We start from the raw sequence: 17,124 nt of genomic DNA, 5'->3' as shown, positions 1-17,124 counted from the left end.
CAGAACTTGGGAATAGTCTTCATGCTCGTAACTGAAGTATATACATTTAAAAACTGTGGGTTAAAGGATTTGTAAATGTCTTTGTGGCTACTGGGACAGTCCACACATGTAAACTCAGAATATTGGTAGGCTGCATTATAAAAATGAAGTAAATTGGTAGTGTGATGAAACTTCTCTAAGAAGCAGCAAAAGGTTGTGCTTCTAGTGGCATTTTCTTATGGATACAGCTTCTAGCAAGAAATTGTGATTAAAATATGGGAGAATAAGCAGACTTGGTCTTAATAGTTGGATGGTAAGAAAGGGAGGCAGTAATGGATTGTTTGAAAATCATCCAAAGCAAACAAAAGTGAAAGGGAATTTAAGAAGAAACAAGGTTAACAATTATCAGAATGGAGCTCTCAAAAAAATTAGTGATGGAATTTATTTGGTGGAAGAACTGGATAGGAAGTGATTAAAAGTACTGCAAAAAGTTTGCTGCTTGTGCTTGAAGTCAATAGCAGTGTAGACTTCAATAGCATGTTTACCCTTTGGGAAAAGGTTTATTACATGAGGCTGCCAGCAACCACAATTCTCATGGCCTGGTGGTGAAACATTATACAAAAGACAAAGCATGTTGTCTGTCCTGAAATTGTTTGGGGTGTTAGTTTTCAAGGGAGTGAAGCAGTTTCACAGCTTAAAATGGCCATAGGTTGAGATATGCATGTAGTGTTGAGAAACTGGACAGTTTTCAAATCCTATTGAGATAAGTTTTTATAGAATGACTCATTGAAGGGAAGGTGAAGGTTTTGGTGGAAAAGTGCTATCCTACAAGAGCACTTTTTCATATTGCAGGCTTCAATTAAAATTGGTCAAAAGCATTAAATGCCATTTATGTAATCCATATTTCTAAAAGTATATAGTGAACTTTACTAGCATGTGTATGTGGGATTAGCAGTTTTCCCAACCTTGTCAGTTTTGTTTGAAAAACTAAAGTTCAAAGAAATTTTCATGGGCTTAATTGCTAAGATAATTTGGGGTAAGGCTGGTTTGGACTATTTAACATTACACCCTATAATTGCACTTGCTTAGGTCCTGTTACCAATATCTAGACTTTATTACAGGCAGGTGTCCAGCAAAGGTGGTAGCTTCATGGCATTGGGTTCCCAATATACAGGGTGATTCAAAAATGCATGTAAATATTTTAAGGGTGTATTTGTGAGGTAAATATAAGACAAAAATGTTCTATAAATGTTTTTCCATAAACGTTTAATTCCAGAGTTATCGTTAAATACGAAAGTCATGTCCGTATCAAAACGACGGCAGTGCAAGCAGCGGGATGCCATATTCTGGTACATAATTCACATACGTATCTCCCAACAGTTGATTCGAAACTGCATGAATAGTGTTTGTTTTTGTTTGCACGTGATGTTTACTCCTACTGTACGGAAGATGGCGCTGATGTTGTTGGTAACGGAAAAGTACGTCCTGTCGTTCATTCATCGTCGGAAGGCTAAAGGTTTCGTGCACATGATGTACTCAAACAGTGAGTATGCTGATATGCACCTTGTGTATGGTGCAGCAGATGGAAATGCACTTGCAGCAAGACGAAGGTACAGTGAGCTGTTTCCAGGAAGACGGTTACCAAGTCATCAGACGTTTGTATCTGTGGACAGACGTATGCGGGAGTATGGCATTCGTCCTGGGCCACATTCAGGTCGACCACTTGAGCATGCAGTGAACGTCGAGGAACATGTTTCGGACCTGGTAGACCAAGATCCATCTATCAGTATGAGACAAATTGGTGCAGCTGTACGACTTCCACAATCTACTGTATGGCGGCTGCTTCGGAGACAACAGTTGCATCCATTTCACCTGCAAAAAGTGCACGAATTGACACCTGAAGACTATCCTCGCCGTCAGCAATTCTGCCAGTGGTTACAAGAGCGTCATTTGAATGATCCAATGTTCATTCGGCGGATATTATTCACAGATGAGGCCATGTTTACTCGTGCGGGTGTAATCAATTCGCATAATATGCACCAGTGGGCTGTCGAGAATCCTGGCGCGAGAATTGTGTGTGGATATCAACATCAATTCTCCATAAACATTTGGTGTGGTATTGTGGGGAATTACTTACTCGGACCTCATGTTCTGCCTCCAAGGCTGAATGGGCACGCGTACTGCGAATTTTTGGAGGGAGAATTGCCTGGATTGTTACAGGATGTCCCTCTTGCAACACGAGCCACCATGTGGTTTATGCACGATGGTGCTCCCGCCCATTACAGCCGCAACGTAAGGGCGTACCTCAATTCTGCGTATCCACATCGATGGATAGGTCGCGGAGGACCAATTGCTTGGCCAGCCAGATCACCTGACCTGAACCCTTTAGACTTTTATTTATGGGGCCGACTAAAGACATTGGTGTATTCTGCAGTACCGAACAGAGAAGTGCTACAACAAAGAATTGAAGGTGGTTGTGAAATTATTCGTGGAGAGTTGAACGGACTGTGTAATGTGCAGAGATCATTGATGCGACGAGCACGGGTCTGTCTGCAAGTTCAGGGACAGCATTTTGAACATGCATTGCATTGATTTGTGCAAATAGAGTACAGTCTGTAAAATGCTTCAATTTTCCTTAGTTATTGTGCATTGCTGTAGTTCAATCAACAGGACCTAAATTAATACAGTGTTCGCGAGGAATTGTTTCAGTTTGTTACGTCACGTTTATTTATCAGTTTGCGTTGTTAGTCCAAATGCACTGTAATTAAACTGTGAACTCTGGGAATTAAATACGTTACGTTGTATTGAATGTATTATCCTGTTTTGTTCATAACTCTGTAATAAGCCAAGTATGGAAAAAAATGTATAGAACATTTTTGTCTTATATTTACCTCACAAATACACCCTTGAAATATTTACATGCATTTTTGAATCACCCTGTATATCCAGATCAGTTTTCTTGAAAGGAGTTGTGTTCAGCAGAAATTAATAGTGCCAGCATCAATGACCCAGAACACAGGAAGATACGAGCCTATTGAAAAGAATGGAGTATGTGTACAACCATGTTTATTTGCTGGCCTTGTAATTTGTAAGCACATATTGCCCAGTTTTCCATCATATACTTGGCTGTAGTGTTGTCTTGTACAGAAGTGAAACATGAATATGCAGTCGATGCCCCATCACACACAGCATCATTTTATGGGCTGACAACACATGGACCCAAGAGTTTTCTCACCCAGAACTAGTTTATTTCCTGTTGATGCTGAGTGCTTTGAGAAAATTTTAGTTGGGGAAAATTTCATGTAAATCTTTCAGAGAATAAACCATTTAGTCATGGTTCTGTTCTAGTTCAGTGGCATCTTGTAACTATTTTTATAGCAGTCCTGAAAATCTGAATGTTATTGGTGATTTGCGAGATATAGATAGTAGCACTGATTTTATCAAATGCCAGGCAGTGTGATTAGTCATGAAAATTCAAATATTTTCTCAAAAAATGTCTGGCAGAGTAAACAATCATATTCTTGTTGTCCTTTTTTTTATTGAATTCAGTTGCATACTGAGTAATGCTTACTCACAATTTGTCCAGAAGCTGAAGACCTTTGTTGGTGTTAACATCATGATAATGTTAAACATTTCCACGGCCTGTAATCCAGCCTTATGGCCATTATTGAATGAAATAACCACTAACTCCCAATTTTTCATCCCAACAAATACATTCTCAGGAATATTTGATCATGTGAGGTGGTTGAATGACATTTGATTCTTAGTATAACCAAGACGACATGTAAAATAAGCAGGATGCCCCCGGTCTCTAGATATAGGTTTGCTACTGTAACAGCCACTGGAATAGAATTCTTATGGCAAGGAACTCCAGTGGGCAGCTATTATGGAGGCTTGTCTGTACTGTGACCAATAATAAATTCCAAGTCACTGACGTGAAAAGTGTAAATTGAATCCTGCAGAAAGTACTTAAAAATCATGCACTCCTAGGTGTTGTAAAAACTACATGTACCAAAAAGGCAAACAAACAAAACTACTCACAGATTGAAAACTGAACTGTAGCTACAGCTATGTAATGATACCAACTGAAAGATCAGTATCAACAACAAAAGTGTGAAATCCAGAGCCTTCCATATGTCTTTCGATATGCGAAAGTTTGATTATGAACACAAGTTACTCGCAAACCACAAATTACCCATGGGTTGTGTGATCACAAGGAAAATGTTCGGTACTTTAAGGTTTCTTATAAAAATGGAATCAAATACTATTTTAAGCTTGATGTGATTGCACTTTGTGTGGTAGGCCTGCAATGTGTGAGTTGAAAACAAAAATGGTGTCTACCAGCAGTCCTTTATGTATTGGTGTTGAAACTGAAGAAAATAATGACAAAATAGGAAAGGAATGAAAAGGGCTGCAGAATACAGGAGAGCTACAATAAAGTGTGCTAAGGTTAAAGGTTTGGAGCACTTAAATCATTTGGGGAAGTTAGTTTCAGGTAGACAAATGGGACCTGCTTGCGGGTAAGCAACTTGGATTTAATTTTGTTTCACAATATTCTTGTAAACATCATTGTAGCTTACTGCGACTGGTAATTACTAGTATTGCAGACTCTTGTTTATAAAAAATTGTCATATTTCAGATGCAGGAAACAATGTCTCAACTTGATTTCCTAAAATGCATTGTTAGAAGCAGTTAATTGCATGATTGATTTTGACATTAAGAACAAAAAAGATGTGTTCTTACAGAGACAAACTGAAAGTATTGCCATAAAAAGACAGAGGAAGGAAAGACGAGTCTCATACTAGAGCAGTATTATCTTACAGATTCACAAGCAGATAAGAGGTGTTTAAGAAAGCCTACCTCAGTGTATATTGTGTTACTGAATCCAGGGTGAAGATATTGTGTAAGTTGCTGCTTCTTGGCAAGTCTCCTAAAGACCAACATGGAAAAAAACAAACCAGGGAACACAAAAAAGGCTGACACACTTGCTTCTATTCATGCACATATTGCGTCATTTCCAACTGAGCAAACCCTCTATGGAAAAAAACAGATATTTTCTACTTAAACAGTGCAAGCTACACATGAATTGTTTCTTGTCAAATATCCTGATGTGTGTTTCCACTATTATCACAGATATTTCAATAACCATTTGTTTGAGATTTGGTAGGCCCAGTGTAGACACATGCATTAGGTGTGAAGAACTGAATGTTAAAGTGAAAAGCAGTGCACTTAATGATTGTGCTAAATGTGAAGCTGCAGCAGAACTAGTTCACAAACATTGCAGCAAAAAGTTATGCAACCAACTTACGCACTGAGAGAGGATTTTCTTGCTTTAACAGGTGACTACATGCGAAATTATGCTTAACTCAGATACCAATTCAGGACATGTATTATTATCATCAACTGACAATTCCAGTTTTCTCCGTGCATAACAAGAAAACTAATTCAGTATCCTTCCATATCTACCATGAGGGGCAAGCTGAGAGAAGTCCAAATGAGGTACGCAGTTTTCTCCTCCATGATTTCAAAACCTGTGTCTCATCTAGTGTTAAAGAACTCTGGTTGTTTTGTGACAGCTGTCCAGGCCAGAATACGAACAACACTCTCACCACATGGCTATAAGTGCTCAGAGGCGCTTTTTGAACATCAGACTTCTTTTCCCTATCAGACACTCCTTTCCGCCAAATGATAGGGACTTCACAGTAGTGAAAAGACGACTGTGTGTACAGACTGTGCACAATGAAGGACGTCAGCTCTAGTGCTAAAGCAAATTTACAGTTAGAATCGTTGAAAGTGATGTTTATGATTACAACAAATGGTGGCCACATTATCACAAAAGAAATGCCAATTCCATATAAACGTCTGTTAAGGACAATCCTAGAGATAAAAAGGTGTCATTCACTGTTTCAACTTTTATGGAATTCTGCTTTTCTGCAGAACAGATTGGAATAGTTGTGGCAAAAACATTCATAGGAGGAATAATTCAACATTCTTTCATCCTTGGCCAACATATCCACACGTTCCTGAACCACAACAGAAACATGCTTATCCAAATGGTGTGTGTCCAATCAATGAAAATAAAATTAAAGGTATATGCAAAATGCTCAAGTACATTCCCGACTAATGAATCCAAAGCATTTTATGAGAAAATTGCAGCTTGGGAAACAATGACAAATGGAAATTGCAATTTCATTTTGTCCTGTATGTTTATTTCCCTGGATGATTTACTGTTTCATGTATTCTGAACATGTTTTTCAATAAAGAAAATACATTATTGTGTGTTTATATGCCAGAATTTTATTACATAAGAAGCAAAACTGAAGTTAATTTGAAGAACTACTTAAAGTCTTTTTTTAAACCAAAATTTTAACATTAAGGAATACAAGATTATATTTGTGTAATGACAGTCTTATGTAGTATCGTTGTATGTAACATATAATGCAATAATTTAGTGCAATATTTGCTTCAGTAAGATAATAGACAGGTTTTGGTTGTTTCTGAAGGTGTACCTCTAGGGACTTAAGTCGTTCTGCAAATTCACGATTCAAATATGGTAACCAGTGCCAGGCTGTGGGTGTCAAAAGCCAGATTCGACTTGTTCAGAGTTTCATTACAGTTTGCGGTCATGTTAAAGATGTAAATGCTATGTGCTTGTTTTGTGGAACCTGTCTCAAAATGAGAATGGCTTGTAAAAATCTCATGTGCTGTGACATCCAATATATCTGTCACTAGGTAAACCTAAGAAAAGCATAAGTTTTTCTGCAGTGTGAAATAACATTTGTAATTACAGGTACCTAGCAAATTGAACTGTGGGTATGCGGAGCAATATCCAAACAGTACGCCAAGATTCCCCCTCTACTTTTGAGATGATGATTATAGTTGGTTAATGATTCTGGAACTGTGGGGTGACAAAAACATACAATGAGACTGAAAGCCAATTTTGTTTGATATTTTATTTATTGGTGAAATTCTTCTCAATCCAATAAACCACCAATGGGTAATGATGCTTGTAGCACAAGGTAATAACTTTTCCAAGTTATAGTTTATTACTATTGAAATATGACTTACACGCACATAGCCACAGTGACATCTTGAAGACTGAAACATTTGTGGTGCTGCACCTACATACTCAACAGTTACTGTAATTGGGGTGCACTTTACAGAAAGGTAATATGTGAAACATGTTTGACCTTAATCATCAGCAAACTGCGATTATTATTCTATTACTGCATAAGTAGATCATATTTTATCATAACAAAGAATGTATGACATTTGGTTTCATTGCATTGCTATTGTGTGCCTTTCAACTTTGAATTCAGAAAAAAAATCTATTTTATATTAATCAGCCGCATTCCTCATGATTAAAATTGGCATTTCTGCTTGTCTTCCATATTTTGTGGAACTCATTCTTCTCTTCTCATTTTTCTACAGTGGCTGTTTCTCCAGGTGCATTGCTATTCTTATATTTTCCTGTCCTATTTTATACTATCAGAAAACTTGCCACACTTAACTAACACAATGACTGCTGTGTGGCTGCCGGCAGCCATTCCGGGCTGCACTGCCAGTGGCCTCATGGCAGTCAATTCGTTCAGCACTACACAGGTGCAGTCTTTTCTGGCAATCAAGTTAGGGTCAAGTTAGCTTTCCATAAAATATTGGTCTTTCGACTGCTTAAAACCATTACATGTGTTTGAATATGAGTCTTCACGCAGCTGCGAAGTATACCACTGTTGCACTCAATGACGTACAAAATTCTCTCTAGGTAATGAATTACAGCAGCACCACCAACAACAAGCAACAATTCACAGAAAAACATGTTCCTTAATACTGCAGAAATCCATTTGTATTGGCAGTGCTATCTATTCATCATGTGAATTCACCTGATTCTTCAGCTGGTTTAGTCTGGTTTCGATCTCTCTTGTATCCATTCCTCTTTCCTTGTAGTATTTTAGTGTTACATTGAGTTGCTGTTCCTCTAGGCCTGGTACACGATCATACAAAGACTTTCCAAGCTCTTCATCCATGTCATTTTCCTCTCTTAGGATGCAGAAGTATATGAGGAAAATTCCCAAACTTGCTGAAATGACTATGCCTTGATACCATGGTCTATCATCTTCCTCTCCTCCCCTAGCCTGGACTGCTTTCCACGCTGCCGCTTCACTTGACGTGTATTTTATTGGGTGGTCTTCTGGATTTCTCCTTGAGTTATGATGGGATGAGTACTGTGCGAGTTGCTGAACTGCTGATAACCTGAAACACACCCAAGTTTTATAGATTACGTAGTACAGCAGGTACTGAGCTCCCAGAATCAAACAGTAATCCCCTGGAAGACAATACACTGTGAATAGTACACTGTCACATTAGTTACCTCAAATTTTATGTGTACTTCCTGAGATCTGTTAGATGCAGCTTACAAGTTCAAATGTGTTGATCAATCACATGACAAGTGCTACGACTTATTCAGATGAATCGGCTGAAGATGCAATGATGTCTTAAACACACCCTTGAAAATGCGCTGGGATAAAAAACAAGAATGTGTGTATGTGGAAAAAGTCTTAACACAATGTGATCCCTGTAAATATCCAACACTAAGACTGTTTACATTCATATCTGTCCAAAGGCTTTTGAAGAATCTGAAGGTGAATATCGTCAAATAGCTATTATTCACACTGTTTGAGCAATTAACCTACTTTTAAGCAACCGTGTGTCACATACTTTCATTTGCTAAAAATGAGAAAGACTAACCGCGCAGTGGTGGCAAACATGTTTATGTTCAAGGCCCAGCTCACTACAGCTGTCTATTCCTCTTGGAGGAAGAAGCATGTCCAAATGGCACCATCTTACTCAACTTGATTGTCACATACTAGGATTACGACACTTATTTATTTCCTCTACAGCATATCATTTTGACTTCTGATTGAGTTTTAAGTTATTCTCTTCTTTAACAGTACAGTAACGTATTTGTAACAATATTCTCCTGCAACAAATCTATGTTAGTTATGTGCTCCATGGATCATTTTCCAAGATAGATCATAATGATGTGGAATGACGCATTTTACATTCACATCTCAAATTAATTTGTACATATGGTTACATCATTCTTAACAATATATATATGAGTTAGTAATTCCCACCCACCAACCATGACACGTTACAGTAATAGCAATTCCTCTACAGAACAGGAATTGTCAAGGAGAAACTTTCTCAAATTTGTTTCCAAATTGCGCTTTGCTGTCTGTCAGACATTTTATATTACTGGGTAAGTGATCAACATTTTTGTTGCAACATTGTGCACCCCTTTCTGTGCTAAAGGTAACCTTAATGTGGAGTAATGGATGTCATTTTTCCTTCTGGTATCATAATTACATTAACTGTGGTTCCTTTTGAACTGCAGTGGATTATTTACAACAAACTTCATGAAGGAATAAAAATACTGCGATGTGGTCAGAATAGCCGACTCCTTAAACAGATGTCTACAAGACAATCATAAATCAGCACCAGATAATATTCTTATAGCACTTTTTGCCCAATGAAAACTTAATTTCTTAAAGATGAGTTACCCCTGAACGTTACGCCATAATGACATCACTGAATGGAAATGTGTCGATTTCCTGATTTGTCTCTTTCTCAAATTTCAATATTCTAAGTGTAAATATGGCCGAACTCGGTTGTTTTAGGATCCAAAATGGTGCTTTTTCCAATTTAAATTCTCATCAATATGGACATCTAAGACTTTTGAAGTTTCCACCCTATTTATTATTTCACCATCATCTGCTACACTTATCACTAATGTGGTACTCCTAGATGTGCAGAACTGAATACGTTATGTCTTTTTTAAAGTTGAGGGTGAGACCATTTGCCGAAAGTCAGTTAGTGATTCTTTTAAGAACTCTGTACCATTTTTTCTGTTTCTGTAGGTATACTTGGATTGATTACAATACTAGTGTCATCTACAATAGGACTAATTCTTTGCACATATTCTGCAAAAAATATTGATCTGGAGCTAATTATTGTCATAGTGTACTGTAGGTGTTAACAGAGATTATAGTAACCTATGGCTTTCAGCTGTTCTATAACTTCTCCTAATACACACTTAGGCTCATATCAACTGGATCATGTGATAATAAAACAAAACACAGAGAAATTATGAACGTACAGGTCAGAAGATGAGTAGGCATAGATTTGGACCACTTTTTAACAGAAATCAAAGCCAAATTTCAACCAAAAAAAATAACGAACCCCAAAATCAAAGAAGTTCCTACAATCGACAAAAAATTTCTGCCAGGCAACAGGGACAAATCTGTTAACAAGCATCAGGAGGTGGGAAATTGGGACGAAATCAGAGAAGCAATGACAGAAACAGTGAAAGAACTAGAACAAACATGAAGGGGAAGGAGACACTGTGTGACGAAGCAATAGAGCATAGACTAATAGCTTGGAAGAAATGGAACTCCAGTAAAAAGGAAAGAGACAGGGAGCAGTAAAGAGGCATCAAAACTTATTTAAACACAGAAATGGAAATATGAAAAAAATAGAAGAAATAGATACAGATTTCAGAAAGAACAACGCATGGGACTTGTACACAGTTTTCAAAGAAGAAATAACATGGTACAAGCCGATGAGCCTACACTGCACAGATTTAACAGGCAAACTGATTACCAACAACAAGTCAACTGAAAATACATTGGGAAGCTGAAAAATGACAGAACACCACACGAAGGCAGGATATTAGCGGAGATGTACAAACTGGGAGGAAAGCAGGTAGCTGTAACCATTTATGAGGTTATTACATATTGCTGGGAGAAAGGACGCATGACGACTGGAAACGAATTATAATCCATCCACTACTGGTGACAGGACAAGTACCAACAATTACTGAGTCATATCTCTTCCAGTCACCAACAAAATTATATCCAAAGCTCTACTGGATGAGACAGAAGATAAAGCAGAGCACACAATTGGTGAGTACCAAGTGGAGTTCAGAAAAAATAGATCTTGCCCAGAGCCAATTTTTAACTTGAAAGCTATCTTCAGGATCAGGAACATGCAGAACCTTAACACAGTTCTTACATTCTTTGATTTTTTTTTAAAAAAAAGTTTACAATTCTGTAGACAGGTAGTATTCCTAGCACTGGAAGAAGCAGGTAACGATAAAACCACGAGACAATTAGATGAACAGACAATCTCGGAGAAAACTTCAAAATTTAAGTTCCTAAGGGAAGTTTCTGAACCCTACACAATTAACACAGGTGTTCAGCACGACAATGGGCTCTCACCGATTCTCTTCAATGTGGTCTTAGAAAAACTCTTGAGAGAGTGAGATGCAAAATTTCAAGAGAAAAATGTTGAAGGAATCCATCTAGGATGAAGATCTGTGGTGAAATGTGTTGGTTTTGCTGACAATATTACAGTAATTTCTAAGGACAAACCAGATGTAAAGATAATGATAGAAACACCTCTTGAAATTTCTTCTAAAACCGGATTGCATTGGACATAAAATCACAGAGAAAAACATAAAAACACAACACAGAAACATGAAAAGAGTTGGTAAATTTAAGTATTTGGGAGATGGGATACAGTCACATAGGTTAGATAACACCAAGATTAAAGGAAGATCAAATGAAATGTAATTAGCATACAAACTCAATCAAAACCAATACAATAAAATATCGGTATCATTTCAGGCAAAAATTAAACACTATGCAATAGTAATTAAACTGGAAGCACTTTACAGATCTGAATGCCTAACACTAAACAAAATGGATGGTCAAGAAGAACTGGATAAAAGGAAAGGACCACAACAGAACAAATATAACAAATGGACAAACAGGAGAAATGATCTATACAGAAACATCAAAACAATCACAGACACAATAAGAAAGAGGAGATTATAAAGTTTTATGGTCATATTTACACAATGGATGACAATATGCAAATGATGAAAATTTTTAATTTCATTTCAGCATTAAAACACACCATGGGATGGCTGGAAGATACAAGAACGAACTTTGGAGAACTTAACATCATAGAAGACACCATACAGGACGGGAACGTTTCAGGTTACTGATTAATACTGTACAATTTCCTGTCCAACAAGAAAATTCACAATCTAGGAGAGTGATGTCAAAAGAATAGAGGCAGGCCATCAGTCAACTCTACTCTAAATAATAAGTTCTGGGAGGATAAGAAGGAAAAAATAGTACCTTTGTCTTAGGTTCTAAGTGATATATACTCAGTCAAATTTATTGGACATCTTAAATCCCATTCATACGATAACAATGAGTTAGTAATAGGTGTGCTCATCAGAACTTATTTTGTAGCAAACACAGAACAAGGCACGTGTATGTCTATAAAATGGAAGGGGGGGAAGTGGAGGATGACCCTGCATACATTTGATCATTTAATTCTGCCCATGAGTTTAGCCTGGAGGGGGGAGAAAAAATATACCTCATCTCATATCTTGTCAAAAGATTTAAACACTACAAGTTTTGAGGTTAATCAATGTGTTTTGTCTGATTCCGTACACTTACGATATTTGCACGTCTTTAATATTAATGGTCACGTTATCTAAACGCGAATAAAAATGCTAATCTTGGAACTCAAGTAAAATTCCGTCAAATAATGTTCACTCCACTGATATTATTATAGAAATAAAGCAAAACGAGGATACTGGAATGATGCTGAGGGTATTAGATTAGGAAATGAGACACTTAAAGTAGTAAAGGAGTTTTGCTATTTAGGGAGCAAAATAACTGATGATGGTCGAAGTAAATAGGATATAAAATGTAGACTGGCAATGGCAAGGAAAGCGTTTCTGAAGAAGAGAAATTTGTTAACATCGAGTATTGATTTAAGTGTCAGGAAGTCGTTTCTGAAAGTATTTGTATGGAGTGTAGCCATGTATGGAAGTGAAACATGGACGATAAATAGTTTGGACAAGAAGAGAATAGAAGCTTTCGAAATGTGGTGCTACAGAAGAATGCTGAAGATTAGATGGGTAGATCACATAATGAATGAGTCGGTACTGAATAGGATTGGGGAGAAGAGGAGTTTGTGGCACAACTTGACTAGATGAAGGGATCGGTTGGTAGGACATGTTCTGAGGCATCAAGGGAACACAAATTTAGCATTGGAGGGCAGCGTGGAGGGTAAAAATCGTAGAGGGAGACCAAGAGTTGAATACACCAAGCAGATTCAGAAGGATGTAGGTTGCAGTAGGTACTGGGAGATGATGAAGCTTGCACAGGATAGAGCAGCATGGAGAGCTGCATCAAACCAGTCTCAGGACTGAAGACCACAACAACAACAACAACAACTACTGCAAATTTATGCTGAGGTCACATAATGTAGTTTCCAAGTCAAATGAATAAGTTTTCATCTTCCAGTGAGTAAGTTCTCATCTCCTAATGAAGACTAGTGCATAGAATTACGATGATGTTGATAATATGCTCTACTTGGATCTAATATAGCAATAAATTCATGCTTTGCTAATAGTCAAAATTGAAGGGTTGATTGCAAGCAATACAAGTATGTGCAACAGAATGATTTATATTGGATTATTTTCTTTCTGGATATGTTACATTCATCACTTAAAATAAAATTTCACTGTTACATTCGAATATGGAGAAAAACGAGAATGTTTTTACTCTGTAATGTTCTGCTACAGATACTGCTGACACAGCAATAAGGTCATTTCTAACACAGTAAGGCAGAATACCACACTTCCTGTAAAATTACCTAGTAAAGTAGTACACTGGTTGAGGAGCAGAAATCTTTTTGGAGAACAGCGACATTCACAATTCCTCGTCTGCCCACTGTGAATTAGGTTTTCCTAGGTTTCTGTAAATCACTTCAGTTTATTGTGGGGAAGTTTCCTTTACAAAGACTTTCTTCCATGTATGTTTAAACAACCTCGCTGTCCATTGTGCATCTGGGAAGTGTTAAATGTTGCCTTATTGTTGGCGGAAGGGCACACACTTCTCAAAATGTAAACAGATTTCTGGTGAAAATCTTTCTCCCAGGTTACAACAATTTTCAAGTAGGAAAAGTAGAAACCAAGGGTGTAAACAATAGTTTCAAGATAGGTGTCGACTTTAGATAAAGGACAAGCTAATTGACTCTGCTATGTAACCAAAGAATATTGTCATTATTTCATCCTGGATTTTCCATTTTTTGAATGTTGTAATAAGGCATTTTTTACTCTGGAAGTCAACAAATGCCCCCATAAGATACATGACATAATGGTGTTGTGGAGCATGACGCCGCTATGGCGCGAAGTTTTTGAGTTAGTTGTGTTTGTAGACATCATGTTGTGTTTGATGGTGCCCTCTGCTGCATGATTTGGACATGCCAAGTCTAACGTGTGGTATTGGGGTTCACCTGAGTGGTTTTGAATGGAGCTAGTTGGTTTGGTACCATGGGTTGTGGAAGTGTCTTCAGTAAGTCATTAAGGTCTTTTTGTTTGTGTGTTTGGTGTTTTTATTAGGTCTGATTAGTATGGTGTTAATCATTTTGTTATCGCTTTTTTGTTAGGTACAGATATGACATTGTAGTTAACGTGTGTGTGTGTTTTGGCCACCTAGGTGGTATTGCCACAGGCTTTTGTTTGTAAGTAATTTTTGTTTTGGTTCAATTCTATAGTAATTGTGATGTTTTGTGCATTGTATATTTATGGCAGGTTGGATGTGTTACAATTGATGTAGTAAATAGGGGGTATTTGGGTTTTTGAGTTGTTGGGGTTTTCGTCCCACATTTTGGAGTTGTAGGTGTTGGTATTTTGGTATTGATGGCTGTGATTGAGCTATATAGGTCAAGGGAAATGTCTTAAATAAGTGGAATATTCCACTTTTTGGTGTTGTAGGCACTGGTTTTTTGGTATCAATAGCTGTGATTCAGCCCTCCTGTTTCTTATTTATGTCAATGATATAGGTTGTAACAACCACATTTCACAGTTTGCTGATGATACCACTCCTTTTTGCCAAAGAAAAAGCTGGCCCACACACTCTAGAAGCAATGCACATGCTCTTTGAAAACATTAACGAGTGGTAACTGTGTTGTGTGTGTGTGTGTGTGTGTGTGAACTGACCAGCTCCTAATAATGCTGTATTATGCACGATTTCATCCACATTAATTATGACCTGCTGTTATGGAGACACACTTCAGGTTGTAAGGACAAGTTACTGCTACCAAAAAGAAGTCAAGAAAAGACTAGAACACTGCAAGCCTATATTCGCCCAGTTAGTAGTAACAACCATTTTCAGCCAGGATCTGTTATTGTGCCTCATCAGTGTAAAGGAAAACCAAATGACTTTCAGCACATAGCAAGACATACATAATCATAGTAGCCATAACAAGAGAAACACTGAGATAGCAAGATCTCCAGAACATAAGACAGGTTTCCAATGGTTGCTCTAAACATGCTTAACATAATGTCTTGCAAAATGCAAATGTTTGATGCCATGGGCATTCAAAAGAACGATGGCACGAGACTTGAAACAGCACTCTTTATACTCGAGGAATTTTTCCACCAGTGACCAAAGTGAATGGACAAGATAATATTGTCTTCATCTGTTGTGCCCTAATTGCGAACAATTTTTTTTATATGTTCAATGAAAAATTGTAAAAACTTGACTGTATATGTATGTTATCTTGAAGCAGTCCGTCCAGTCCTGACTGGTAAACGACGCAGATCAGAAATAAATTTTCCACTGTCGAAAACAAGTTTATCCTACCTCGCATTTGCCTAGTACTGAAGATTAGAAATTAATAAGGTATAGTTTATCGCAATTTGAAATGCGTTCATATGTTACGTCCTTTTTAATTAAGTCATTTTCGTTACATTTTCCTTATCTGAAGTGTAACTGTCTTTATAACTCGTAACTTTGAGGTTTCAGTTATCGGTGACTGCAATTGCATCATGTGATTGTTTCATGGTTATTGTAGTGTTAGGAATTGTTAAATTATGAACATGTCTGCAAGTAAGAAGAAAATCTGAGTTTACTGTCAGCACGTAGAAAACACATGTAAATAGCCAACTGCCAAGGGTTCAGATATATTTAAATCTCTGTTATATAATATTCTGAGTACCGTACAGAAATGTTCTGTACTGTGTTTTCTTTTTTCACTAAAATTATATCGCACTGCAGCTCGGCTGAAATGGGCACCAATAACTATATATTTTACGTCAGTAAGAAGAGAGCTACGAGGTTTCTTTAATTGTTTAATGTAAGGCAAGAAACTCTTAGCATATAATCACCTCCATCGCTGTTGCACACAACGAATTAAATTTAATTCCAATGCTGTTACCACAACTTTACTCGCCATTCTTCATTTGTTATTAGACCAGACACAGTCTGAATCTCTGAAGATACTGCGCGACTGCGGAATAGTTTACACTTTACTTAGAGTGTTGACGTTATTAAGTCGACAATACAAGTCAAAGCTACCGTCAGGTATCGACATACGGTGAGATCGACAAGTTTTTTTTTTTAAATAAAAAATAAAATATTACCACTTTGCTATTACCACTGATTACCATAGCTAAATCTTTCGCCAATCACCAGTCAAGACTGGATAGACTGCTTCAATTTCACATATCTAAGATTACACAAGCATTTCAATACAAGAGCAAATTAGCATAAGTATGCATAATAACGCAAGAACAATGTGGCATAACACTGAATGACATATAGAGTGAGAACTATCGAACAAGTACATGTTCACTTCATTTCATATAGTGGTGCATTGTTTAGGCTGTCCAATTTCCTGTTTCATTGTGAATGAAACTGTACAACGGTTTCTCACATAAATTTTTCGATGCCTTTCTTCGAAATTTCACCAGTTGCATGGACTTCATTTTAATATTTAGACGGTTGAACATTTTAATAGCTACTGTCGGAAAATTGCCCCGTCTCATGGAGAATCGAGAGAGCCTGGGATTTTTATGTTTTCCTTATTGTGTGTGTTATAATTATGGATGTCACTTCAGTGGTGAATGTTCCATAATTTTCCTTGACATACACGAGTCAGGTGAAGACATACTGACTGAGAATTGTCATACTTCCTGTACATGCGAAGTTGGTTTTGGACTGGTCCAGTTTTTTGATTGATGTTATGATTATTATTGAATCTTTTGTAATAGTAGTA

General features: G+C 37.3%; 1 protein-coding gene across 1 annotated transcript; it reads right to left on the bottom strand.

Moving 5' to 3' along the window:
- Positions 1–6,917: 6,917 nt before the first annotated feature.
- On the bottom strand, positions 6,918–16,406 carry LOC126236445 (uncharacterized). The gene is made up of 2 exons (XM_049945764.1): positions 16,235–16,406; positions 6,918–8,229 (listed from the first exon to the last, which is right to left on the bottom strand). Exons 1-2 carry the CDS (start codon positions 16,300–16,302, stop codon positions 7,839–7,841), a joined length of 459 nt encoding a protein of 152 aa, XP_049801721.1. The 5' UTR covers positions 16,303–16,406; the 3' UTR covers positions 6,918–7,838.
- Positions 16,407–17,124: the final 718 nt, after the last annotated feature.

This window comes from Schistocerca nitens, chromosome 2 (assembly GCF_023898315.1).
Source record: "Schistocerca nitens isolate TAMUIC-IGC-003100 chromosome 2, iqSchNite1.1, whole genome shotgun sequence".
NCBI classification, from domain to species: domain Eukaryota; kingdom Metazoa; phylum Arthropoda; class Insecta; order Orthoptera; family Acrididae; genus Schistocerca; species Schistocerca nitens.
Note: the sequence above shows the minus strand (reverse complement) of the source record. Positions and strands in the feature narration are given on the sequence as shown.

What these genes read in the sequence shown, in the direction of transcription:
- LOC126236445 (XM_049945764.1), bottom strand. Translation starts at nt 16,302, where the DNA reads ATGGCGAGTAAAGTTGTGGTAACAGCATTGGAATTAAATTTAATTCGT. An exon ending in TGTGTGCAACAGCGATGGAG is followed by an intron (nt 8,230 to 16,234) that starts GTGATTATATGC and finishes GGTGTGTTTCAG; the next exon opens with GTTATCAGCAGTTCAGCAAC.